Here is a 26,885-nt window from a genome sequence, read left to right as displayed (position 1 = left end):
TGGAGTGACCTGGTCACAGCACTGACAGAAGGATTCATGCAACATGAGACAATCTACCAACTACATTTCTGGACTGTAAAACTTCCTGGGGAAAGTTTCAGATGGGGGAATGCTGGGGTCCAGAACATCACCATTCCAAATATGGCGGCTGGGCAGGTTGAACATGTTATTGAGCTAAAGGAATCTGAGAAAGGCAGGTGCGGGAAGGGATCTCTGACTCCCCCTACTTCTCTGTAACAGGTCATAAAACCTTCTCGTGGGAGGGGCCCTCCCTATACCCAGAGGAAAGGAACACCCTTAGCTCTAAGAGGGCAGAATGACAAAAGGAATTGAAGCTCCTCTGTCCCTCACATTTCCCACGACTTTCCACTCTTCATCAAACCTAGTATCAAAACATTCAGGCTGAACCGTGACGTCATTGTCCTTCCTTTCCTTTCCTTCCCTTCCTTTTTTTTTTTTTTTTTGACAAAGTCTCACTCTGTCACCCAGGCTGGAGTGCAGTGGTGCAATCTTGGCTCACTACAACCTCTGCCTCCTGGGTTCAAGCAATTCTCGTACCTCAGCCTCCTGAGTAGCTGGAATTACAGGCGTCCACCACCACACCCAGCTAATTTTTGTATTTTTAGTAGAGACGGGGTTTCACCACATTGGCCAGGCTGGTCTCAAACTCCTGACCTCAGGTGATCCGCCCACCTCGGCTTCCCAAAGTGCTGGGTTTACAGGCGTGAGCCACTGTGCCCAGCCCATTTTATTTCTTTTCTTGCTTGCTTGATCACTCCCTCCTTCCTTCTTTTTTGGGGACATGGTCTTGCTCTTTTGTCCAGGCTGGAGTACAGTGGTATGATCATGGCTCACTACAGCCTCAAACTCCCAGGCTCAAGTGATCTCCCCTCAGCCTCCTGAGCAGCTCGGACTATAGGCATATGCTACCAAGCCCAGCCAATTTTTAAAATATTTTGTAGAGATGGGGTCTCACTATGTTGCCCAGGCTGATCTCAAACTCTTGGACTCAAGTGATCTTTCTGCCTTGGCCTCCCAAAGTGCTGGGATTACAGGCATGAGCGACCATGCCCAGCCTGGGTCTTCATTTTCTTCATTTTCATAAAGGTTCCTGTGTCAGGTGGAGGTTGCAGTGAGCCGAGATCACGCCACGGGACTCCAGCCTGGGCGACAGAGCAAGACACCATCTCAAAAATAAATAAATAAATATTTTTAAAAAGACTCCCATGTCATGTAAAACTTATATTAAATAAACTGGTGTGCTTTTCTCATGTGGAATCTGTCTTTTGTCAGAATAACAAGTTACAGTGTCCCCACCAATGAACCTAAGACGGGTAACAGGAAAGGATTTTTTCCCTCCCAACAGAGGGTGGCTTAATATGACTATGCTCTCTGGGATTGTTAATTGGTGCCTATCCAGAAGAGGACAAATGTCTGGAATCTTTAGGACCGGAGGCCGTGGTACAAGCCAGAGCTGGGTCCTTCCCTCCCTAGGGACTGGGAGGCAGAAGGTAGCACCTTGAATGTTTTCATTTCAAAGAGATGGCTCTCAGGTCCTTGAGATAGCTCGGGGTGGAGGATGATTTTCATCTCAAAGGACAGAGAAAGGATTCATAATTGCAAGCTTTCTATTTTTTTTTTTTTTTTTTTTTTTTGAGACGGAGTCTCGTTCTGTTGCCTAGGCTGCAGTGCAGTGGCACGATCTTGGCTCACTACAACCTCTGCCTCCCAGGTTCAAGTGATTCTCTTCCCTCAGCCTCCTGAGTAGCTGGGATTACAGGCATACACCACCATGCTCGGCTAATTTCTGTATTTTAGCAGAGATAGGGTTTCGCCATGTTGACCAGGTTGGTCTTGAACTCCTGACCTCAAGTGATCCACCCAACTCAGCCTTTCAAAGTGCTGGGATTACAGGCATGAGCCACCGTGCCCAGCCCACAACTGCAAGCTTTCTAAAGGAACTGCTGCTCAAAGAGGGGTTCCAGGGCCTATCTCCCTGTCACCAGGTTTTGGCTGGAACAAACGATAAGTTCTCCTGGTAGCATTGAGTTTTCTCAAGCAGGAACCTACAGAGGCTGGAGTCATCGTTCCTCTGCAGGGGCTAATGAAATCAGGAAGCTTCTAGAAGTTTCTCTCTAGGAAAGAGCCTGGCACATTCAGGTGATGGAGCATTGTCCATCTTGCCTGCCCTGGGCCCGGCTGGTGGGAGGATGCTGAATGGAGTGCCTCCTTCTCTGTCTCCACCAGATAGCTACCTCCACACACATGATCAAATTTGTCTCCATGAGGCTCAGCCTGGCTCTGAACTCTCCCAGGCTTCCCATCCACTAGCCAAAGTCAGTCAGCCCTCAACATCTTTCATAGTCTTCCAGGCTGTAGGAGAGACCTTCCCCATCTCAGACAGGGCCTGGCATCTGGCGGGCACTTAGGAGCACTGCTGAGTAAATGGGTGTACACTTGCCTTTGAGGGGAGTTTGGCGTCCAGTGACCTTGGAGGGGTGCCTTGTGATTGAAATCAATCTCCAGCCCCCTGCCCTCCCCAGAGGTCAGGCTGGTCTCCCATGTCTCAAAGCCTGCACCCTCTAACTGTGTAAAGGACCTTTCTGGAGTGGCCACCCCCTATCCTGAGTCACCATAAACCATCAGGGCCCCCAATAAGTAACAGATAATTCCTGTCCCTTGGGAAATTCCAGGGTTCAGAAGTCACCCCCAGGGGCCAGGACAAAGGCCAGGCTGCCCTTTCAGTAAAGGTGATTCTTGAATACCTGAATACCCAGTGGGGTAGACATTTTTTTTTTTTTTTTGAGACGGAGTTTCGCTCTTGTTGCCCAGGCTGGAGTGCAATGGTGCGATCTCGGCTCACCGCAACCTCTGCCTCCCAGGTTCAAGCAATTCTCCTGCCTCAGCCTCCCGAGTAGCTGGGAGTACAGACATGCACCACCACGCCCAGCTAATTTTGTATTTTTAGTAGAGACGGGGTTTCTCCACGTTGAGGCTGGTCTCGAACTCCTGACCTCAGGTGATCCGCCCGCCTCAGCCTCCCAAAATGCTGGGATAACAGGCGTGAGCCCCGGCACCTGGTCAGAAACACTGATTTTAAGATTCAAGATTTGTCTTTAGAATTAATACCAAAACCAGGCTTCCCCCTTTGACTGATAGTGCTCCAAGAAGAAAGGTGGGGCCGGAGGTAGTCCCATTTGAAAAGATGGTGTTTGATGACTGAGATGAAGGCCTGAGTGGTTTTATGGTGCTTTGGAGGCGTCACTTTCCTTAGCATTTGCCAGTATTTTGAGATGCTGTTATGGAGTTGTTACGAGTCATCTGTGCTCAGCCACACTGAGCATGTGACCAATCACAAAGCATCTGTAGGATCAGACCCTATAGCTGCTCAGTTCCTATCACATATGCCTGGCATCCTACAATGACTGGGGGAGAAACGCCGAGAGCCCCTTTCTAGGTGAGAGAGCTGAGGGTTTGGGGGCTGGGAGGTGGTATAGGCAGGACTTTGACCAGGATGATGAGCCCCCCATCACCCTGCCTCCCGACCCAGCTGCGCCTGAGAGACCGGCCTGGACAGCCCTGACCGACCGTACCTGCTCTGCCTTTGGACAGTGTGGCCTGGCTGTCCATGGTGGGGCAGTCCCAATGACCCCCTCTCTTGCCCTGCAGTGCCCGGTGGCAACAGGATGAGGGTGGGTACACGCCACCTCGGCCACCCCAGAGGCTGACCCTGGGCCAGTAGCTGGGGGACAGCATCTGAGGACCAAGCCTCCCCCAACTCCCACGCCGGGGCAGCTACGCACAGGTGATCCCAAGAATCTGCTCGTAGGCCTGGAAGGTCAGAAGCGGCTGCGGCAGCTCTCGCAGGAAGGTCTTCAGGATCACCGCAGGGATGTGAATGTCCCCGTAGTTGTCAAAGTTCACGGGCTTCCCTGCACACAGAACATGGCATTGCTGAGGTCTGCACCCTGGCCTGGGTACTGCGAGCTCTGAGACAGGGCGTGAGATGTCCGGATGGGAAGTGCCTGACGCTGGAGCCACGTGTCCTGGGGATGATGCTGTCTCCACCTAGAAATGGGGTGCTCTGGTCCCATCAGCCCCCTACACCGCCCTCACTGCCTCCCCCTGGGCTCCCAGCGGAGGATGGCTTGGGCTGCTGGCTTCTCTGTGGTGTGCTGTTGCTCCCAGCTACAATGCCAACTCTCTGAGGTCAGGGCAGTGGCAGAGATGACACTGCAGGCCCCAGGTCTGAAACAGGCAGAGCCTGAGCTTGGCCCGGTACAGACCCAATGCTCCATTTTTGTGTGATGCACAACTGGTCGTGGCAGCGAGTGGGATCGAGGGCAAGTCTTGTCAGCGGCTTTGTTAGTATCAGTGCTAGGCGTCCTCAGCTCAGAGGCCACTGCCCCTGCCCACAGGTTACACATGGCAATTAAGGAAGCCGTGCTGAGCCAGTTCAGGGGAGCTGCCAGATAAAAAACCAGCTTCCCTGCACTGCAGGGTGTCTCCTGAAAGCATGTGCCCACCTGGTGTGGATGGAGAGCCCCTAAAGGCAAAATAGCATCAGTGTGGCCACCATGTCCCAACAGGGTTAGGGGTCTGGACAAAGAGTCCCTACTCTGGACTACCAGTGGGCCCCTCGATGGCTCCTGGGCAGCTGCCCCCACTCTGAGTGTTTTCTGGGAGTTGGATGGGTTGGGGGGGTGGTACTTCCCTGCCTCTGCTCTGAGGCCCGGGAGCGCTGTGATCGCTGGCCAGGCAGCTCGGGGCTCAGGACTGCGGGACACCCTCACCTTGGTTGTAGAGCCTCTGGATCTCGCGGACCGTCTGCACGCTGGCGGATCTCCGGAACAGGCCCTCAGTGTGCAGGCCTGCAGGAGAGGAGTTTCCGGGCATCTCACAGGTCCCAGCCCATTGGGCTTCCAGGACGTTATATGACACCCCCTTGCCCACGGCATCACCCACCTGTGGCTAGCCTCCACAAATTCATTTGTTCCTCAGACCTTTCCCATATTCCCCAGCCTGCCCGATTTCCCACCTCTGTGGTCCGTGGAAAGGGAAAGCAGAAACAGATTCTAAACTCAGACAGACCTAGGCTCTAGTCCAGCTCTGCCTACCAGCTGTGTGACCTCAGACAAAGCACTCAGCCTCTCTGAGCCTATCTGCCTTGTTTATCTACAGAGTAAGGCCATGAGCTCCTGTCTCCAAGGGCTGCAGAGAGGACTGGACATGCTGATGCCCAGCACGTGCCTGGCACCCGGGAGGCCTCCAGACATATGGCTTCCCACAAGGGCTAGGGCTGAGCTGTCCAGCACAGCAGCCAGTAGCTGCACATGGGGATTGAACTTTAATTAAAATGAAATAAAATTAAAAATTTAGTCACTCAATTGCATGAACCTCATATGACCTGCCCTATTGGGCTACTACCACAGGGGCTGGTGGCTGCTGTTTAGACAGTGAAGATACAGATGATGTCCAAGTTCGATTAGGCGATTCTGCTAAAGAGGTGATTGTGATCAAAGAAAACTTGTCTCCGTTGTTGGTTTATAAAGAGGGTTTTCAGCACTGGTAACTGGCTTATGAAAGCAGCCCTGGGGTGGAGGGAAGGGTTTCCTCTGGCCAGGCCCCTGCTGGCTCCAGAGCCAGGAAGAGAAACAGGCCTGAGCCTACCCTTGGGGGGCCTGCAGTGGATGACAGAGGTGCCCCGGAACACCAGGACCTAGGACTGTGGCGCAGGCATCTGGAGGTGCAAGTCTTCTTGGGACTTGCAAGGCCTGACCTTCCCTTCTCCTCTCAGCTTCCTCCAAGCCCCACACACTCCTGCACTCCCACAGCCATGGGCCTCTGCACCTGCTCTCCTCTCCGGGGCCTGTCACCTGGCATGGCCAGCTTCTCTCCATCCTCAGAGCTCAGCTCTACTGCCCCTCCCTCAGGGAAGCCCCCCAACAAGGTCAAACCCCCTAACAGGGACCCCGGTCTGGCAGGGCCTCCTCCCCGACGAAGTCAGCATCTGGGTAGCTCTTGGTGGAACAGCTGCTGCTTCTACGTCCCGTGTGCTCACTTTGATGTCCCCAGAGTCTGGCACGAGGGAGGCACACAGCAAATGTCTCCCGAGTGAGTGACTGAATGATGCGGGTGCATGAAGAAGGCGGTTCTGTCCGGGAGAGGGGCAGAATGGGAGAGGGCTTACAGAAAGCAGGACCTAACCGGCAGAGGGCAAGGAGGGGCCGTCCAGGCCGGGGACAGTGTGGGGTCCTAGTGTGGGGTGCCCCCTGTACCTGCTCACCCGCCAGCCGAGCATCGTGACTCAGGGAAATACTGGGGCCACAAGGTCTGGGGTGTGAGGGAGATGGCCACCCATGCCCCCGCCCAGCACACCTGCCCACTGATGCCATCCCCGTGTGCACAGACTCTTGTGCCAAAGCGCATTTCCTGGGCACCCTGTCCTACAGGTGAGGATGGGCTCTCCAGGCCCCACCTGTCTGAAGCCACCTACCTGGCCTGCTCCAAAGAGGAAACCAACCCACTTGTAACCAGAAGGTGCAGGGCCGAGGTGGTGGCTTTCAGAGCCACTGCATGGGAACTCCCCGCCGGGTGGAACGTGAGAAACGGACCACAGGGTGATGGGGTCTCGGGGCCCACGGTGCTGAGTCCGTGGCAGAGCTGGGGTCTGCTTTAGGGGCTTTGGCCATGTTGGGGGGAATTCCCTGAGGAAGTGACCATTGAGCTGAGCTCTGGAGGCTGGAGGGAGCCAGCCCTGCCTGGGTGGTGGGGATGCGGGGGAGGCACTCACTTCTTGTCTGACACCCACACATCTGCACTGCAGCACCCAGGCTGGAGACCACCTGGCCCACCGAGCACACCCGCACCTGTGGTGCCAGATAAGCCTCCCTGATGCCTGCTCCTCCGTGGGAACCTCTTTCCTCCCATTAAGGTAAAAGCAGCCTCCACACACCTCCTCCATGGACCTCAGTTCTAGCCTCAGGCGCTGTGGAGAGCCCACAAGTCTCACCCCACTCCAAGTTCCTGACTGCACCCACCCCACTGGCAATGGTGTCTGCAAATCAAAGTTGATCCCATCAGAGGAGCCCCCATTTCCAGAGGGCTTCCTACAGACCAGCACTGCCCGAGGTGCTTTGCAGCACTGTCTCATTTAGGGGTCACAACAATCCTGCAAGTTAGGTACTGTTTGTTATTCACCTCACTGGACAGACAAGGGAATGGAGGCCCAGAGAGGGTGAGTAACTGGCCCCAGGTCACACAGCTAGTACACAGGGGAGACAGGATTCAAACCCAGACCATCCAAGACCAGAGCCCAGACCTTGAGCCACCGTGCTTGAGCCCCTCCCTTCCTGGTCACACCCCCTGGCTTATGGGTGCTCAGGATCCAAGACAAACCACCCAGAGAGGTGCACCCAGCAGCCCTCATCTCACCCAGCTGGAGCCGGCCCTGTCTCACCTTTCTCTCTCAGGTACGTCACTGTGAACCTCAGAACAGGGGGGATGAGTTCGCCTTGATTTTTGTCTTTGAGGCTGAGAAAACAGAAAAGAAAGTTGCAGTTTTTACCTGAGTTTGATGGGTGATCATAATGAGAAGAGGCGCTGGTCCTCTCCATACCCCTGTGAAATCACAGGACCCAGGCACCATCCAGGGAGAGAGAGGCAGGCTCAGCCCTCAGGAAGTAGAGAGTCTGGAGGCCAAATAATAAAATGATAGTGCAGTATTTGAGAACTCCATGAGAGGGATATTTATGATACAGGGAAGACCTGGGAGTTGGGGAGGGCTTCCCCAGGGGGCAACTTCAGAGCTGGGTTTTGAGGGATGAGTAGGAGCCTGCCAGAGGACAAAAGAGAGAAGGGTATTCTACACAGGTAAGCCATACTGGGAAGTCCCAGCAGCATGAGATGGCTTGGCTGTGAGGGTACAACATGAAGCCCAGGACTGGATGCTGATTCAGTTAAAAAATGTAGTTGACAAAAACCCAGCATGTTATCTGCGTTAACCTGTCTCTCACTGTGCTATTTTGAGACAGAGATCCACATAAAGAAATGTTGGCCAGGCGCGGTGGCACACACCTGTAATCCCAGCAGTCTGGGAGGCCAAGGCAGATGGATCACTTGAGCCCAGGAGTTCAAGACTAGCCTGGCCAACATGGTGAAATCCTGTCTCTACCAAAAATACAAAAGTTAGCCAGACCTGATGGTGTACACCTGCAATCTCAGCTACTCTCCAGGCTGAGGCAGGGACTCACTTGAACCCGTGAGGTGGAGGCTGCAGTGAGCTGAGATCGCGCCACTGCACTCCAGCCTGGGCGATAGAGCAAGACTCATTTCAAAAAATAAAATGAAATAAAATAGGCCGGGCATGGTGACTCACACTTGTAATCCCAGCACTTTGGGAGGCCGAGACGGGCGGATCACGAGGTCAGGAGAACGAGACCATGGTGAAATCCCGTCTCTACTAAAAATACAAAAAATTAGCCGGGCATGGTGGCGGGCGCCTGTAGTCCCAGCTACTCAGGAGGCTGAGACAGGAGAATGGCATGATTAAATTGAGGATCTTGTTTTTTATCTTTTTATTTGCTTATTTTTTGAGACAGGGTTTCCCTATGTTGCCTAGGCACCTCCCTGGGATTATATGTGTGTGTCACCATGCTCAGGTAAACTGAGGCTCCTGAGATGGGAGACTGACCAGGACTATATGGGGAGGCTTGATCCTATGGTCGGAATGTTCAGGATCCGTCAAATTTCCTAAGTTGAAATTGTAACCCCCAAAGTGATGGCATTAGGAGGTGGGCCTGTGTGAGGGGACTGGGTCACTGAGAATGCGATTAGTGCTCCCTTATTTTTAATTTTAATTTTTTTTTTTGAGATGGAGTCTTGCTCTGTCACCCAGGCTGGAGTGCAGTGGCACAATCTCTGCTCACCGCAAGCTCCGCCTCCTGGGGTCACGCCATTCTCCTGCCTCAGCCTCCCGAGGAGCTGGGACTACAGGCGCCGCCACCACGCCTGGCTAATTTTTTGTATTTTTAGTAGAGACAGGGTTTCATCTTGTTAGCCAGGGTGGTCTCGATCTCCTGATCTCGTGATCTGCCTGCCTCCGCCTCCCAAAGTGCCGAATTGCAGGCGTGAGCCACTGCGCCTGGCCTAGTGCTCTTTTAAAAGCGACCCCAGAGAGCTTCCCCTTTCTCCATGTGAGGATGCAGCTAGGAGGCACCATCTATGAACCAGCAAGCAGGTCCTCATCCTACACCGAATCCTCAGTACGAAAAGGGATGTGCCGGCTTCCCTGAGCGGCGAGCCAACGGCACTGACGAAAATCATTCCAACCAGACCACAAGAGGCGGTCCACGTCACAGCTGAACAAACGGGCCCAGCGAGCTACAGTTACTTGCCCGAATCTGGTGGCACATAGACTTCCCAGCCTCCAGCTCTATAAGAAATAAATCTGTGTTGTTTATAAGCCACTCCGTTTATGGTCCTTTGTCACAGCAACCGGAACAGATTAAGATACCCGACAGGATCACAAAGATCCTTGCAGAGGATCTTGTGAGCAGAAGGGAGAGGGGATGTAACAAGGGAAGCTGGGCCAGAGTGATGTGCTAAGAAAAAGATGGAAGGGAGGGCCAGGAGCCAAGGAGCATAGGCGCCTCTGGAAACTGGAAGACAAACAGATACCCCCTAAAGCCTCCAGAAAAAATGCAGCCCTGCCGAGATTCTGATTTCAGGACTTGCGACCTCCGGAATCGCAAGAAAATAAATATGTGTTGCTTTAAGCCACTTTGACAGCAGTCACAGGTCCCCAGGACTCTGTGTGGATCAATAGAATTTGACAGAAGCGACGGTTCAGTTTCTGGGCCAGGTCCTTCTCTCCTGTCCTAAAGAGCCTGACTCTTCCTACCTGTGATCTCGGGAACCTTTGTGCTGGAAGCCCCGAGCTGCCCTGGATGAAACGCAGCTATCCTGGGAATGTCACGCTGGGGACACTGCGGGCACATACTCCGGTCAACAGTCCCCACTGAGGCCAGAAGTGCAGGATCATGAGGCATGTCTTGGATGATCCTGGCCAGCCACCAGCTGGACACCACCACGTGCCCTCTGCCAATGCCCCACGGGCAAACTCACCTGGCCAAGTTCTGCCCAAATTCCACAAACACCAGGAGCCATGTAACATGGTTGCTGTTGGAAACTGCTAAGTCCTGAGAATCTGTGAAGCGGTAACAGGTAACGGAAGACTCGGTCATGATGGAAAGGGCCCGACTGAAACCCACCGGGCTGAGAGTGAAGCCTTTCCTCCACATGTGTATCGTCTGCCTCATTTCCACCATCATTTCATGAACCCAAGTTAGAGATCAGAGGAGGGCACTGGAAGAGGCCAGGTGACCAGCTCAAGGTCCCGTAACCGAGAGGTGGCACGGGGAGGCCAGCCCGGCCTGGGCTTCCATCTCTGCTCCTCCTGCTGGGCCCCCTGCGAACGTCTCTATGTCAGAAGATTTTCAGGTGAACATGGTATCGAGCGTGCTTTAGTTTTATTCCAAGATTTACAGAAGAATCCGCTGATCCACTTAAATGGTGATTAAAACTCTGGCCACAGCCATAAGGCTTCTGCATATCCTCATCTCGATGGATGGTTTGGTTTCACGGCGATTTCACTTTTGCTGAAGTTTCACACTGGGGACACTGAGCAGCAATCCACAGCTCCCCGAGGTGCCGTGGGGCCTGGTGTGGGTTTCAGGAGGTCCTGCTGCTGCAGGAATACAGACCTGGCCCCCCCGCCTCTTTCCCATCTTGGTTTCCACTCTGCGAGGGAGAAGGTGTCCTGGAGCCCACAGAGACAGTGTCCCTGGGGAGGGAGGAATGTGGCAGGCAGGTCCTTTTCTCCCAGGATGCGCCAAAGTTAAAGGCTCTTTTCCTCCCCTCTGCCTCCTTAAGGAGCCAGACAGACCCTTCCAAGCCCTGGCCCTCCCTGTCCTTAGGAGCTAAATCACCACTGGCCGGTTTCCTTATCCTCTCCAGCCTCAGTTTCTCAAATGGAAAGCAGAAATGCTGGCGCTCTCTCTCCAGGGTCTGCAAATGTTAAACGGCAAGGGAGGTGCAGGCTTTGCTGAGCTACAAGCCAACGGCACTGACGGAAATCGTCCCAATGCCAGGGGTTGAGCAGCCTCCCAGGCCGCACACAGGTGGTCCATGTCACAGCTGAACAAATGGGCCCAGTGAGCTACAGTGACTTATCTGGGTTCACGCAGCTGGAGAGCCTGCATCCGTTGATTCCAAAGCCCTGGCTGGCTACTGTTCCTGGGGAGGGGGCCTCACTGAGTCCTGCTGAACAGGCGGGACAATGCAGAGTTATGAGGAGAACGAGTTCCTGAAAGATCCCTTTGCCTACTGCTTTGTCTCTGCACTGTCCTGTAAAAGTAGACTCTCAGGCGGGGAATGGTGGCTCATGCCTATAATCCTGCACTTTGGGAGGCTGGGGTGGGTGGATCACTTGAGGTCAGGAATTCCAGACCAGCCTGGGCACTATGGAGAAACCCTGTTTCTACTACAAATACAAAAATTAAGGCCGGGCATGGTGGCTCACGCCTGTAGTCCCAGTACTTTGGGAGGCCGACGCAGATCACGAGGTCAGGAGTTTGAGACCAGCCTGACCAACATGGTGAAACCCCATCTCTGCTAAAAATGCAAAAATTAGCCAGGTATGGTGGTGCATGCCTGTAATCCCAGCTACTCAGGAGGCTGAGGCAGGAGAATTGCTTGAACCCAGGAGGCGGAGGTTGCAGTGAGACAAGATCATGCCATCACACTCCAGCCTGGATGACAGAGCAAGACTCCGTCTCAAAAAAAAAAAAAAAATTAGCCAGGCATGGTGGCGCACTCCTATAATCCCAGCTACCTGGGACACTGAGGCAAGAGAATCATTTGAACCTGGGAGGTGGAGGTTGCAGTGAGCTGAGACTGCGCCACTGCACTCCAGCCTGGGAGACAGAGCAAGACTCCATCTCAAAACAAATAAATAAAAAATAAAATAAAAGACTCTTGGAGCAGGAAGAGACTCTGAGATTATCCAGCCCAACCTCTTCAGGCAGATGAGAAAACTGAGGTCTCCAAAGAGGAGAGACTTGCCCAGAGCTGCCGTGCTCCCAGCCAAGCGTGTTTTCCGCTGCCTGTGCATTTGAGGAGCACCCACATCTACTCTGAGGCTCTCACAGCTAGCGGAAGAACAGGGCCCCAGCATAAAATGATCACTCTCCATCGAGCAGCAACCCACAACTTGGGTTTCTCCTCCCCTGCTCATCCCCTACTTGCTGGCTCAGAGAGAGGCTTGTTCAATGGACTGACAGAGTCAGCGCTGTGCATAACAATGACCCCAGGGGACTGTGGTTGGCAGATGTGCTGTTTCCTGGCTGGGCGAGGATGCCCAGGGCGGCGGTGAATCGTATCATACCACGTTCATCTCGTGCATCTCAATGTGTGCAGGCCAGGGTCAGGTCTCAGCAAGGATGCACAAACTGCATTAAACCCACACCATGAACTAAAGTTCCAAGATGCACCCTGGAGCACAGAGCACAGTTTGCTGGTTAGCAGAGTGTGCTCTGCGGCCAATCACTCCCACCTGGCTTTCCGACAGTCGTCCACCCACTGGAGGGCATCAGGGATTCTCAGCACATAATTCTTGCTTGTACCCTTCCCCTTGGGAGATGTGTTTAGAGTAATTCAGAGCATGTTTTTTCTCTGGTTTTGCATGCAAGGAATGCACAAATAAGGAGAAACTGTGACTTTTTAAAAACAGTAGGGACTGGGTGCAGTGGTTCATTCCTGTAATCCCAGCACTTTCGGAGGTCAAGGTGGGTGATCACCTGAGGTCAGGAATTCGAGACCAGCCTGGCCAACAGAGTGAAACCCCGTCTCTACCAAAAATACAAAAATAGCCAGGTATGATGGCATGCCTGTAATCCCAGCTACTCAGGAGGCTAGGGCAGGAGAATTGCTTGAACCAGGGAGGTGGATGTTGCAGTGAGCTGAGATCGTGCCATTGCACTCCAACGTGGGTGACAGAGTGAGACTCTGTCTCAAACAAACAACTGAAAGAAAGAAAGAAAAAGAAAGAAAGAAAGAAAGAAAGAAGAGAAGAGAAGAGAAGAGAAGAGAAGAGAAGAGAAAAGAGAAAAGAAAAGAAAGAGAAGGAAAGGGGGAGGGAGGAATGGCAACCTGAAATTACAGTGATAGCGGGGAGTGCTGATGAGCAGGCCTGCCTCAGTTGGGCACCCAGGCTTTTCCCAACCCTCTTAGTCATGCATCTTCTAAATGTAACATCTCCCCTCCCAATATTTGAAATGGGATGAACGGCTGCAGCTTGCATCACTGACCTGCAAAGTTCTCAGTCACAGAGTCAGCCAGGGAGGTCCTAGATGCCCACAGAAATGGGCAGTGCATGTGAACGATCACAGTGACCACTGTGTACTGAGGACCTCCTGTGTACTGAGGACCTACTGTGCACCACAGGCAATACTAAAGCCCACTCACTGCATCACTGTGCCCCCATTTTTATAGAGGACAAAACTGAGGCTCAGGAAAATTATTGTGTCTAGAGTCACCCAGCCTAGGGTTGGATAGAGCCAGGGTTCAAATTAAAATCTGACTTCAAAGTCCTTATTATACCTGAGTTCAAAAGACAAGCAGTGTGGCACACACCTGTAATCCCAGCTACTCAGGAGGGTGAGGCAGGAACATTACTTGGCCCCAAGAGTTTGAAAGAGCCTCGGCAACATAGTGAGATCCTGTCTCACACACACACACACACACAAAAAAGTACAGATCACAGCCTTGTATGTAGAGTTAGGATTTGGTACGAGGTGGAGGTGCTGTGAGGTGAAAGGTGGCAACAAGGCACTGGAATCCTGTAGTCTCATATGTGCAGGGCTGCCTCTCTTTGTAGGTAGATGGGGAATGAGAAACTGCTTGGTATCCTTAGCGAGGTCAGTCCCCAAAACTCTAACAGGGTAGAGGTTCTGGCAAGTCAGATCGGTACACATGGCTCAGAACCAGAGCCTATGGGAGGCCAGTGTCCCACCCTGGAGGCTAATCGCAAAGAGAAGGACAGTATACTCTCCAGACAGCCACACGGTACAGGAGGCCGAAGAAGAGCATATCTCAAACACACAGGGAAAAAGAGACTAGAAAGACAGATACTTATCAGTTCTTTTCTAACAAAAGTGAGCCCTGGCTCAGTTAAAACCTTGGCTCTGGGAGATAAGCAAAAACTACAAGAGCCACATGATCCTCCTTGATAATAAGATCACCATCACATCATGTTTCTTCCAGTGGCAAAGAAGGAGTGTTAGAGTGGGGTGGAAGACAACACCCAAAATTATATTCTCTGAAGAGTATGCAAGTCCCCAATCCTTCTTTTTTTTTTGAGACTGAGTCTCACTCTGTTGCCACGCTGGAGCGCAGTGGTGCGATCTTGGCTCACTGCAACCTTCGCCTCCTGGGTTCAAGTGATTCTCCTGCCTCAGCCTCCTGAGTAGCTGGGACTATAGGCGCCTGCCATCATGCTCAGCTAATTTTTTTGTATTTTTAGTAGAGATGGGGTTTCACCATGTTGGCCAGGATGGTCTCAATCTCTTGACCGTGTGATCCGCCCGCCTCGGCCTCCCAAAGTGCTGGGACTACAGGCATGAGCCACTATGCCCGGCTCCACAATCCTTCTTAATTAGAACTAGATTGTTATACATTAAGATATAAATTCTAATCCCTAAGGCAACAATTGAGAAAATACTTTAAATATATACATAGCAAAAGAAACAAAAAATTGAAACAGTATATAGAAAGTATGTATTTAACACAAAAGAAGGTATTAATGAAGACATAAAGGAACAAAAAAGACATAAGACATATAGAAAACAAATAGCAAAATAGCAGATGTAACTCCTGCCTTATAAGTAATCACAGGGCCGGGCGCGGTGGCTCAAGCCTGTAATCCCAGCACTTTGGGAGGCCGAGACGGGCGGATCACGAGGTCAGGAGATCAAGACCATCCTGGCTAACACTGTGAAACCCCATCTCTACTAAAAAATACAAAAAAACTAGCCGGGCGAGGTGGCAGGCGCCTGTAGTCCCAGCTACTCGGGAGGCTGAGGCAGGAGAATGGCGTGAACCCGGGAGGTGGAGCTTGTAGTGAGCTGAGATCGGGCCACTGCACTCCAGCCTGGGTGACAGAGCGAGACTCCATCTCAAAAAAAAAAAAAAGTAATCACACTAAATATAAATGGATTAAATAATAAAGAAGGTGGAATGGGGAAAAACATGACCTAATTATATGCCGCCTGCAAGAGACATATTTTTGCTTCAAAGACACAAATAGGTTGAAAGTAAACCTATTTTCAACCTAGATACAAAAATACACTAAGCAAACAGTAACTAAAAAGAGCTGTAAGGGCTATATTAATATCAGACAAAATAGACTAACACAAAAATTGTTACTAGTGGCAAGGAAGGACATTTTTATCATCACGCAAGGATTCATAAGTAAGAATCATAAAAATTTACGCACCTAACAATACAGCTCCTAAACATATGAAGCCAAAACAGATAGAACTGAAGGGAGAAATAAATAATTTTAAAATAATACTGCAGACTTCAATCCCCTGCTTTCAATAATAAATAGAACAACTAGGCAGAAATTGACAGAGAAATAGAAGACTGAAAAACACTAAAAACCAAGTAGACTTAACTGACATTTATAGAGCACTCCACCCAACAATAATAGAATGTACATTTTTCTCATGTGTCCACTGAATATTCTCCAGGCTAGACCATATGTTATACCATATAACAAGCCTCCATAAATCTAAAGTTAAATCATACAAGGTAAGTTATCTAATTATAATAAAACTAAAAATAAATACAGATATGTGAAAATTTAACAACAGACTCCTAGAAACCAATGAATCAAAGAAAAAAATTACAAGAGAAATTAGAAAATATTTTAAGATTAAAATGGTGGAAATAATACACTAACAGATACACCTATTGCAGGACTTAGAGAAATGTATAGCCATAAATGCTTACATTGCAAAAAGAAAGATTCCAAAATAATAAACATTCCACCTTAAAAAACTAGAAAAAGAAAATGAACTAAATCTGACACAGGCAGAAGGAAGAAAATAGTAAAGATTAGAGTAGAAATAAGTAGAAAATAGGAAAATAATAGAGATCATCATCAAAACCAAAAGTTGGCTCCTTGAAAAGATCAACAAATTGACAGTTTTTAGCTAGACTGACCAAGGAAAAAAAGGGTGAAGATTCAAATTACTAAAATCAGGAATGAAAAAGGAAACATTATTAGTGACATTATACAAATAAAAGGATTATGAAGAAGTACTATGAACAATTACATGCCAACTAATTAGAAAATCTAGAGGAAACGAACAAATTCCTGGAAAGACACAAACTATCAAAATTGACTCAAGAAGAAATATAAAATATGAATAAATACAACAAGCAAAGAGGTTACATTAGTAATTTTTTTTATTATTTTTTAAATTTTTATTTATTTATATATATTTTTTGAGACGGAGTCTCGCTCTGTGGCCTGGGCTGGAGTGCAGTGGCCGGATCTCAGCTCACTGCAAGCTCCACCTCCCGGGTTCACAGCATTCTCCTGCCTCAGCCTCCCAAGTAGCTGGGACTACAGGCGCCCGCCACCTCGCCCGGCTAGTTTTTTGTATTTTTTAGTAGAGACGGGGTTTCACCGTGTTAGCCAGGATGGTCTCGATCTCCTGACCTTGTGATCCACCCGCCTCGGCCTCCCAAAGTGCTGGGATTACAGGCTTGAGCCACCGCGCCCGGCCACATTAGTAATTTTAAAACTTCCCACAAAGTAAAGCCTAAGATCAGATGGCTTCAGTGGTGAATTCTGTCAAATGTTTAACAAATTAACTCTAATACAGTGCAAATTCTTCCAAAAAATAGAAGCGGAGGAAACACTTCCCAACTCATTCGGAGGCCAGTATCACCAAAACCAGACAAAGATATCGTAAGACAAGAAAATGACAAACTAGGCCGGGCGCGGTGGCTCAAGCCTGTAATCCCAGCACTTTGGGAGGCCGAGACGGGCGGATCACGAGGTCAGGAGATCGAGACCATCCTGGCTAACACGGTGAAACCCCGTCTCTACTAAAAATACAAAAAACTAGCCGGGCGAGGTGGCGGGAGCCTGTAGTCCCAGCTACTCGGGAGGCTGAGGCAGGAGAATGGCGTAAACCTGGGAGGCGGAGCTTGCAGTGAGCTGAGATCCGGCCACTGCACTCCAGCCTGGGCAATAGAGCGAGACTCCGTCTCAAAAAAAAAAAAAAAAAAAAGAAAATGACAAACTAATATCTCTTATAAATACAAAATCCTCAACAAAATACAAGCAAAGCAAATCCAGTAATACATGAAAAAGATTATACACCATGAACACAAATTATTTATCCCAGGAATACAAGGTTTATTCAACATATAAAAATCAATCAATATAATACACCATATCAATAGTATAAAGGACAAAAGCCATGTGATTATCTCAACGGTGATGAAAAGCATTTGACAAAACCTAACACCTTTACATGAACAAACAAACAAACCACTCAACAAACTAGAAACAGAAATGATGTTCCCAGCCTGGGCAACATAATGAGACCCTGTCTCTAAAAAACAAATTTAAAAATTAACCAGGTATGGTGGTATATACCTATAGTACCAGCTACTCGGGAAACTGAGACAGGAGGATCACTGTAGCCCAGGAGTTTGAGGTTGCACTGATCTATAATTGCACCACTGCACTCCAGCCTAGGCCACAGAGGGAGACTCTATCTCAAAATAAATAAACAAATAAATAAAAACTAAAAAGAAAAGAAAAGAAAAAAGATGTTTTTTTTTCTTTTTTTTTTTTTTGAGGCGGAGTCTCGCTCTGTCTCCCAGGCTGGAGTACAGTGGCACCATCTCTGCTCACTGCAAGCTCTGCTCCCTGGGTTCACGCCATTCTCCTGCCTCAGCCTCCCGAGTAGCTGGGACTACAGGTGCCCGCCACCACGCCTGGCTAATTTTTTGTATTTTTTAGTAGAGACGGGGTTTCACCATGTTAGCCAGGATGGTCTCAATCTCCTGACCTTGTGATCTGCCCACCTCAGCCTCCTGAAGTGCTGAGATTATAGGTGTAAGCCACCGTGCCCAGCCAAAATATGTTTCTTAACTTGATAAAGGGCATCTATGAAAAGCACACGGCTAACATTATACTTAGTAGTGACGGACTAACTGTTGATTCTTTTGTTGTTGTTGTTGTTGTTTTTAATAGACACAGTCTTGCTATGTTGCCCATGCTAGTCTTGAACTCACAGCCTCAATCAATCCTTCCACCTCAGTCTCCCAAATAGCTGGGATTATAGGTACATGCTGCTGAGCCCAGCTTAACTGCTGATCCTTAAGATCAGGAATAAGACAAGGATGTCTGCTGTCATCATTTTTATTCATATTGGAGGTTACAGTCAGGCATAATTAGGCAATAACAGGCATTAGGCTGAAAAGGAAGAAGTAAAGCCATCTCTACTTGTAGATGACATGATCCTGGATATAGAAAATTCTAAAAAATCCACACACAAAAAAAATTAGAACTAATAAACAAGTTCAGGGCCGGGCGCGGTGGCTCAAGCCTGTAATCCCAGCACTTTGGGAGGCCGAGACGGGCGGATCACGAGGTCAGGAGATGGAGACCATCCTGGCGAACACGTGTCTCTACTAAAAAATACAAAAAAACTAGCCGGGCGAGGTGGCGGGCGCCTGTAGTCCCAGCTACTCGGGAGGCTGAGGCAGGAGAATGGTGTGAACCCGGGAGGCGGAGCTTGCAGTGAGCTGAGATCCGGCCACTGCACTCCAGCCTGGGCGACAGAGTGAGACTCCGTCTCAAAAAAAAAAAAAAAAAAAAAAACAGGCCGGGCATGGTGGCTCAAGCCTGTAATCCCAGCACTTTGGGAGGCCGAGACGGGTGGATCACGAGGTCAGGAGATCGAGACCATCCTGGCTAACACTGTGAAACCCCGTCTCTACTAAAAAATACAAAAATCTAGCCGGGCGAGGTGGGGCGAGGTGGCGGGCGCCTGTAGTCCCAGCTACTTGGGAGGCTGAGGCAGGAGAATGGCGTAAACCCGGGAGGCGGAGCTTGCAGTGAGCTGAGATGCAGCCACTGCACTCCAGCCCGGGCGACAGAGCGAGACTCCGTCTCAAAAAAAAAAAAAAACAAAAACAAACAAACAAAAAACAAGTTCAGTAGGGTTGCAGGACACAAGATCAATATATTTTAAAAATGTATTTCCAGAAACTAGCAATCAGTAACAAAAAGATAGATTAAAAATTACATTGATGGCCAGGTGTGGTGGCTCACGTCTGTAATCCCAGCATTTTGGGAGGCCAATGCAGGCAGATCACCAGAGGTCAGGAGTTTGAGACCAGCCTGGCCAAGATGGTAAAACCCCATCTCTATTAAAAATACAAAATTAGCTGGGTGTGGTGGCTACAGGTGACTACACCTGTAGTCCCAGCTACTCGGGAGGCTGAGGCAGGAGAATCACTTGAACCCAGAAGGCAGAGGTTGTAGTGAGCCGAGACCACTGCACTCCAGCCTAGGCAACAGGGCAAGACTCTGCCTCAAAAATAAATAAATAAATAAATAAATAAATAAATAAATAAATAAAACTTACATTGACAATAGCATCACAAATTAAAAAAAAAATTTAACAGAAAAGTTCAAAAAACTGGTACAGTGAAAACTGTAAAATACCATTGAAAAAAAGTTCAAAGACCTAAATAAATAGAAAGACATCCCATGTTCATGGATTAGAAGATTACTATTAAGATGGCAATACCCTCAAAATTGGGCTACACTCACAGCACAAGCCCTATTGAAATCCCAGCTGCCTTTTACAGAAATGAACAAGCTGATACTAAAATGAATACGGAAATTAAAGAGATACAGTATAGCCAAAACAATCTTGAAAAAAAAGTTGGAGGCTCACACTTCCCAATTTCAAAACTTACTACAAAGCTACAGTAATCAAGATTGTGTGGTGCTGGCATAAAGATAAACATACAGACCAACAGACAAGAATCAGAGTGCCCAGAAATAAACTCTCATGTTTATGGCCAATAAACCCTCATGTTTATTGGTTTTTGACAAGGTACCAAGACAACTGAATGGGGAAAAGAGAAGTATTTTCTTTTCTTTTTTTAGAGATGGAGTTTTGCTCTTGTCACCCAGGCTGGAGTGCAATGGCATAATCTCAGCTCACTGTAACCTCCACCTCCCAGATTCAAGTGATTCTCCTGTCTCAGCCCCTCGAGTAGCTGGGATTACAGGAGCCTGCCACCACGCCAGCAAATTTTTTTATGTTATTAGTAGAGACAGGGTTTCACCATGTTGGTCAGGCTGGTCTCGAACTCCTGACCTCAGGTGATCGACCCGCCTCAGCTACCAAAATGCTGGGATTACAGGCGTGAGCCACCCTGCCTGGCCAGGAAAAGTCTTTTCAAAAAATGGTGCTGTAACAACATGCAAAGAAGCAAATCGGACCTCACGTCACAACACATAGAAAAATCTACTCAAAACGTTATCAAAGACCCAAATCTAACAGCTAAATGGTAAAACTCTTGGAAGAAAACATAGGCATGAATTGTCATGGCCTTGGATTTGGCAATGATTTCTTAGATAGAACACCAAAAGCACAAGTGACAAAAGAAAAAAATAGATAAACTGAACTTCATCAAAATGTAACTTTTATGCTTCAGAAGATACCATCAAAAGGTGTAAAGACAACACATAGGATGGAAGAAAACACTGGCAAACCATACATCTGATAAGGGCCTAGGATCCAGCATATATCAACAAATCTTTACAACAATGAAAAAGACAGTTCAAACAAAAAATAGGCCAAGGATCTAGTGAATATACATTTCTCCAAAGAAGGTAAACAAAGGGCCGATAAGTACATGAAAAGATGCTTAACAGCATTAGGCATCAGTGAAATGTGAAACAAAGCTATAATGAACTACACTTGACACCTACTAGGATGGCTATGATGAAACATAAAAACAGGGCAGGCTCGGTGGCTCATACCTGTAATCCTAGCATTTTGGGAGACCAAGATGGGTGGATTACCTGAGGTCAGGAGTTCGAGACCAGCCTGGCCAACATGGTGAAACCTCGTCTCTATTAAAAATACAAAAAAATTAGCTGGGCGTGGTGGCACATGCCTGTAGTCCCACATCCTCGGGAGCGTGAGACAGGAGAATCGCTTGAATGCAGGACGTGGAGGTTGCAGTGAGCCAAGATCATGTCATTGCACTCCAGCCTGGGTGACAGAGCAAGAGTTTGTCTCAAAAGACAAACAAAAAACAAAAACAAAAAAAATTAGCTGGGTATGGTGGCAGTTACTTGCAATCCTAGCTACTCAGGAGGCTGAGGCAGGAGAATCATCTGAACTGGAAGGCAGAAGTTGCAGTGAGCCAGATTGTGCCACTGCACTCCAGCCTGGGCAATGGAGCAAGACTCCACCTAAAAAAAAAAAAAAAAAAAAAAAAAAACAGTAATGGCCAGGTGCAGTGGCTCATGCTTGTAATCCCAGCATTTTGGGAAGCTGAGGCGAATGGATCACCTGAGGTCAGGAGTTTGCGACCAGCCTGGCCAACATGGCAAAACCCTGTCTCTACTAAAAATACAAAATTTAGCCGGGCGTGGTAGCGTGCACCTGTAGTCCCAGTTACTTGGGAGGCTGAGACAGGAGAATCGTTTGCACCCGGGAGGCAGAGGTTTGCAGTGAGCAGAGATCATGCCGCTGCACTCCAGCCTGGGCAACAGACTCAAAAAAAAAAAAAAAAGAAAGAAAAAAGAAAAAAAAATGCCAGAGCTCAGCCATGACCTGTTCCACCCAGCCCTAAGGACACCTCAAGCTCTGCCCTGTACCCACCTCCCCCAGCTGCCCACACAGGCCTCAGGATTCCATTTTTCCTCTTCAGGGATGGCAAGCAAACACCTCTTGAATCTTTGACTTCCCTTTAATATATTAACTTAATTAGCTCATTCTAAGGTGATAGCTTTCTGCTGTATGCTTTTGAACTTAACTCGGCAAATTAACATTTGTGAATAGGATTCAGCTATGAATTTTAATGACTTTCATTCATTCACAGTCCAAACAAATTACATATCTAGTGCTTCCTTTAAAATGTTTATTGCCATTTTATTATAATCATTGGCAATGAAACCACATATTAATTTAAAGAGGCAACTGCATGGATTCTCTCTCCAAGTGGCATGCGCAGTGTGGCCCACTGTCCCGAAAGCAGCTAAGGACCGGACTTTTACAGTTACAACTGGCCCTGGAGAGGGATGGACTATGGCAAGGTGACAGTTAAAGCCAACGGCCCTGCATTAGTACGCTCTGAAAGGCGCCTGCTCAGAAGGCAGCGTATCTCTTGGTGGCCTTCTAGGAGTCAAGGCCTACAGCCATGGCTAACCATTTTCCCACACTTCACTCAGGTAGATGGCTTTCGAAGTCTGTGAGCTGTGGTTCTTTTATCTTTTTGTTTTTCTTTCTTTTTTTTTTTTTTGAGACGGAGTCTCGCTCTGTCGCCCAGGCTGGAGTGCAGTGGCCAGATCTCGGCTCACTGCAAGCTCCGCCTCCCGGGTTCACGCCATTCTCCTGCCTCAGCCTCCCAAGCAGCTGGGACTACAGGCGCCCGCCACCTCGCCCGGCTAGTTTTTTGTATTTTTTAGTAGAGACGGGGTTTCACCGTGTTAGTCAGGATGGTCTCAATCTCCTGACCTCGTGATCCACCCGTCTCGGCCTCCCAAAGTGCTGGGATTACAGGCTTGAGCCACCGCACCCGGCCTTCTTTCTTTCAAGAGGGAGTCTCTCTCTGTCTCCCGGGCTGGAGTGCAGTGGCAAAGTCTTGGCTCACTGCAACGTCCGCCTCCCGGGTTCAAGCAATTCTCCTGCCTTAGCTTCCTGAGTAGCTGGGATTATAGGCGTGTGGCACCAAGCCTGACAATTTTTTTTTTTTTTTTTTTTTTTTTGTATTTTTAGTAGAGACGGGGTTTCACCATACTGGCCAGGCTGGTCTTGAACTCCTGACCTCAGCTGATCCACCCGCCTCGGCCTCCCAAAGTGTTGGGATTACAGATGTGAGCCACCACACCTGGCCTTTGTTTTTCCTTTTTAAAATTTTGTTAGATGATAAGAAGAGAGAAGTGACTCTGAACAATAAAATAAGAGATGAGAAAGGCGTGGCTGGAGTCTCCCAGCTAAGGACCCACCCCTAGGCCCCTGTGTGTCAGAGCACATGCAAGCAGTATCAGCCCAGCAGAGCCCCAGTAATGGGCTGGAGGCACAGGCTTGGGCCAGGTGTGGTGGCTCACACATGTAATCCCAGTAGAAGGCCAAGGCAGGTGAATCACCTGAGGTCAGGAGTTCGAGACCAGCCTGGCCAACATGGTGAATCCCCGCCTGTACTAAAAATACAAAAAACTTAGCTGGGTGTGGTGGCGTGCGCCTGTAGTCCCAGCTAATCAGGAGGCTGAGGCAGAAGAATTGCTTAAATCCGGGAGGCAGAGGTTGCAGGGAGCCAAGATCCTGCCACTACACTCCAGCCTGGGCGAGAGAGTGAGACTCCACCTCAAAAAAAAAAAAAATCTGGTCTGCTGGCTCAGCCTGCTCAAGGGCTGAGTTCTCACCAGCGCCCCCAGGAGGAGCCTGAGGTCACTGCAGGTGCCTGCCCAGCTCAGCATTCCTGGGCGGCCCCTAAGGGGTGGTAGGAGCTGAAGAGTGGTTCATACCCGCATATTCTCACAATGTCTGAAAAAGGAAAAGGAAGTACTATTTGATAGTAAACTATGTGTTCCAGATATATTTGGGGTGTACATTCTATTTCAACATATATTCTCCTGCTCATTTACTGGCAAAGTGCTTACAAAATGTCTAAGTGGCCCCTTGTGTGTGTGCCTAGTTGGGGAAGGCGAGGGTGAAACAGAGCTGTGCTGTTCAGTACAACTGTCAAAAGTCACATGCGACAGTTCTAATTGAAATTAGTTAAAATGAAATACAATTAGAAATTCAGCGTCTGCACCAGCCACACGCAAGCACTGGCTACCATACCGGGCCACGCAGACCAGGTCCATTCTAACAGAGAGTTCCATCAGATGGTGCTGGTCTCGGGGCCCATGCTGGGGCACCAACGGTCCCCTTTACTGTGATACACCCGAGATGCCCACCCGGCTTCACATTTGCACTCCCGGCCCAGCCCTCTCCTGGGCTCAAGCACCCTGGAAGCAATCTTTGCTGGCTCTGGAAACAAGATTTAGACACACTTCCCTCCCCCTAGACTCACAACTACCCACTACTCACTACCACCTGCTTTATTTTCATGTGGCCCCAGTAACTAATTACCCTCAACTCGGTAGCTTAAAACAACACAAATGGGCCAGGCGAGGTGGCTCACACCTGTAATCTTGGCACTTTGGGAGGCCAAGGCAGGTGGATCACCTGAGGTCACGAGTTCAAGACCAGCCTGGCCAACATGGTGAAACCCAATCTCTATTAAAAATACAAAAATTAGCCAGGCGTGGCAGTGGGCGCCTATAATCTCAGCTACTTGGGAGGCTGAGGCAGGAGAATCGCTTGAACCTGGGGAGTGGAGGTTGCAGTGAGCTAAGGTCACACCACTACACTGCAGCCTGGCGGACAGAGCAAGACTCCATCTCAAAAAAAAAAAAAAAAAAAAAAAGCGAAACGAACAAATAAAACACCCAAATGTATTATCTCACATCCTGGAGGTGTCAGGAGTTAAAAAGGGGTTGACCCGACTGTGTTCCACCTGGAGGCTCCGGGGAGAATCCGTTCCTTGCCTTTTTCAGTTTCTAGAGGTGCCTGAGTACCTTGGCTTCTGGCCCCGCACCTCTGACTCTGACCCTCCTGCCTTTCTCTTTTAAAGATGCTGGCGATTGCTTTGGGCCCACCAGAGAACCCAGAATAACCCCCCATCCCAAGATCCTTCACTTAATCACTTCTGCAAAGCCCCTTTTGCCACATAAGGTGACCTAATCACAGGTTCTGGGAATGAGGGCATGGACGTCATTGGGGTCCATGACTCTGCCTCCCTCCCTATCCTCCCTGAGCTCCACCACTCTTGGCCAAGAAAGAAGCAGGCAAGGCCCCAGGGCGGAATCCACTCCCCTCCAACCCCAGGAACGCCCCTGTCCACATGGCTCAGGAAGGGCGGGTGACCGACGCATCTCCTCTCCTGGCCCAGATGCCACCCAGAGCCCCCTCAGTTCTCAAAACCTTTCAAAATGTTTCAAAATCTACCCTGGGTGGCCAGGTGCAGTGGCTCACGCCTGTAATCCCGGCACTTTGGGAGGCTAAGGTGAGTGGATCGCTTGAGGTCAGGAGTTCGAGACCAGCCAGGCAACATGATCAAACTCTCTCTCTACTAAAAATACAAAAATAATAGCCAGACATGGTGGCAGGTGCCTGTAATCCCAGCTACTCAGGAGGCTGAGGCAGGAGAATCGCTTGAACCCAGGAGGTGGAGGTTGCAGTGAGCTGAGATGGAGCTACTGTACTCCAGCCTGAGAGGCAGAGCAAGACTCTGCTCCCGCCACCCCCAAGAAAAGATTGTATAACAGAAATAAGGAAACAAGCTGAGAGAAGAGGTGAGTTTGAGGTCATGCGGCTGATAAAGGGTATTAGGGAGGACAAGTTACGCTGCAGTAACAAGGACCCCTAAATCTCAGTGGCTGAGTCCAGCACAAGCCTGTCTTTTCTATGCCTGTGTCCAGCCTGGGTGTTAGCAGGGTGCACGGTGATGCGAGGATCAGGGATGCAGAGTGACCAGGCACCGTGTCTACCTCACCCAGGCCTGTACATGACCATGAGAGGCAGCTGCCCACTGGCTCCGGAAGCTTCTTCCGAGCACGACACGCCCCACATCCACACCTAAGCACATTCCATGACCACGCCCTCCTTGAAGGTGGTGGGAAGTGTATGCCCAGAGGGCAGCAGTGACAGAAGCTGGGGTGGGAACCCCAGAGACCCCCATCTGCTACCTCCTGCCGGTCCCCCCACCAGGCACAAAGCAGCGAGCACGCCCCGCCCGACCATCAGGCACAGAGCAGCAAGCACACAACCCCCCCCAGGCACCAAGCGCCGAGCCGCAGCCTTACTGAGGAGCTCAGGCTTTATCTTTCCTGCAGGGTTAAACTTGGCTGCTGGAGACAAAAGTCTGGGGAAAATGTCTCCGGACTCAGAAGCGCCCCACAGCTCCCAGGGCTCCAGGGCACAGGAGCAGGCACATCCCCGGCTCACTTACTATTGCAGACTGACGCCAAACTGCTGGGTGGGCAGCGGGGGCCGCGGGGGCGGCGTCTTGGTGGGAGGCGGCGTCCGGCCCTCGCGCAGGCTCTGGAGCTTCTCATCGTACCTGCAGACACAACAGAGGCTGGGCTCTCACCTGGCAGGGGTAGCTGGCATCCATGGAGGCGCTGGGTGGAGCTGGATGCCCCACAAACACCTGCAGGACACCTGAGCCTCTCCTCCCTCGGGGCGCACACGCCATGCTGCCAGCTCACACACATTCACATTCACGCAGTCACAATCCCCCACTGCTGTGGGCTATTCCTGCAACAGGCAGTAGCCCAACCCCCAGCAAACGTCCATTCTCTCCTGCGACCCCTGGCCAGCGGGCCTACCCTGGCCGGCAGAGCAGCCTCACCCGTTTGCCATGCGGTCAGCCCCGAGGTGGGCGTGACCACCCTCAGCTCTCCTGAGTATCTGAAATCAAGACAAACGCTGGCTTGTAAT

General features: G+C 49.8%; 1 protein-coding gene across 1 annotated transcript in view; it reads right to left on the bottom strand.

Moving 5' to 3' along the window:
* The window catches only part of ARHGAP8 (Rho GTPase activating protein 8), a 95,976-nt gene that overhangs the window by 9,800 nt on the left and 59,291 nt on the right, over nt 1-26,885 (bottom strand). The window contains exons 7-10 of the mRNA XM_010368582.2: nt 26,395-26,505; nt 7,460-7,533; nt 4,794-4,871; nt 3,804-3,932 (exon numbers count right to left, since the gene is read on the bottom strand). Of these exons, the coding sequence (XP_010366884.2) occupies nt 3,804-3,932; nt 4,794-4,871; nt 7,460-7,533; nt 26,395-26,505 (392 nt within the window). The remainder of the gene's footprint in view (nt 1-3,803; nt 3,933-4,793; nt 4,872-7,459; nt 7,534-26,394; nt 26,506-26,885) is intronic.

This window comes from Rhinopithecus roxellana, chromosome 13, assembly GCF_007565055.1.
Source record: "Rhinopithecus roxellana isolate Shanxi Qingling chromosome 13, ASM756505v1, whole genome shotgun sequence".
Classification (NCBI taxonomy): domain Eukaryota; kingdom Metazoa; phylum Chordata; class Mammalia; order Primates; family Cercopithecidae; genus Rhinopithecus; species Rhinopithecus roxellana.
This window is presented reverse-complemented; position numbering and strand designations above follow the sequence as displayed.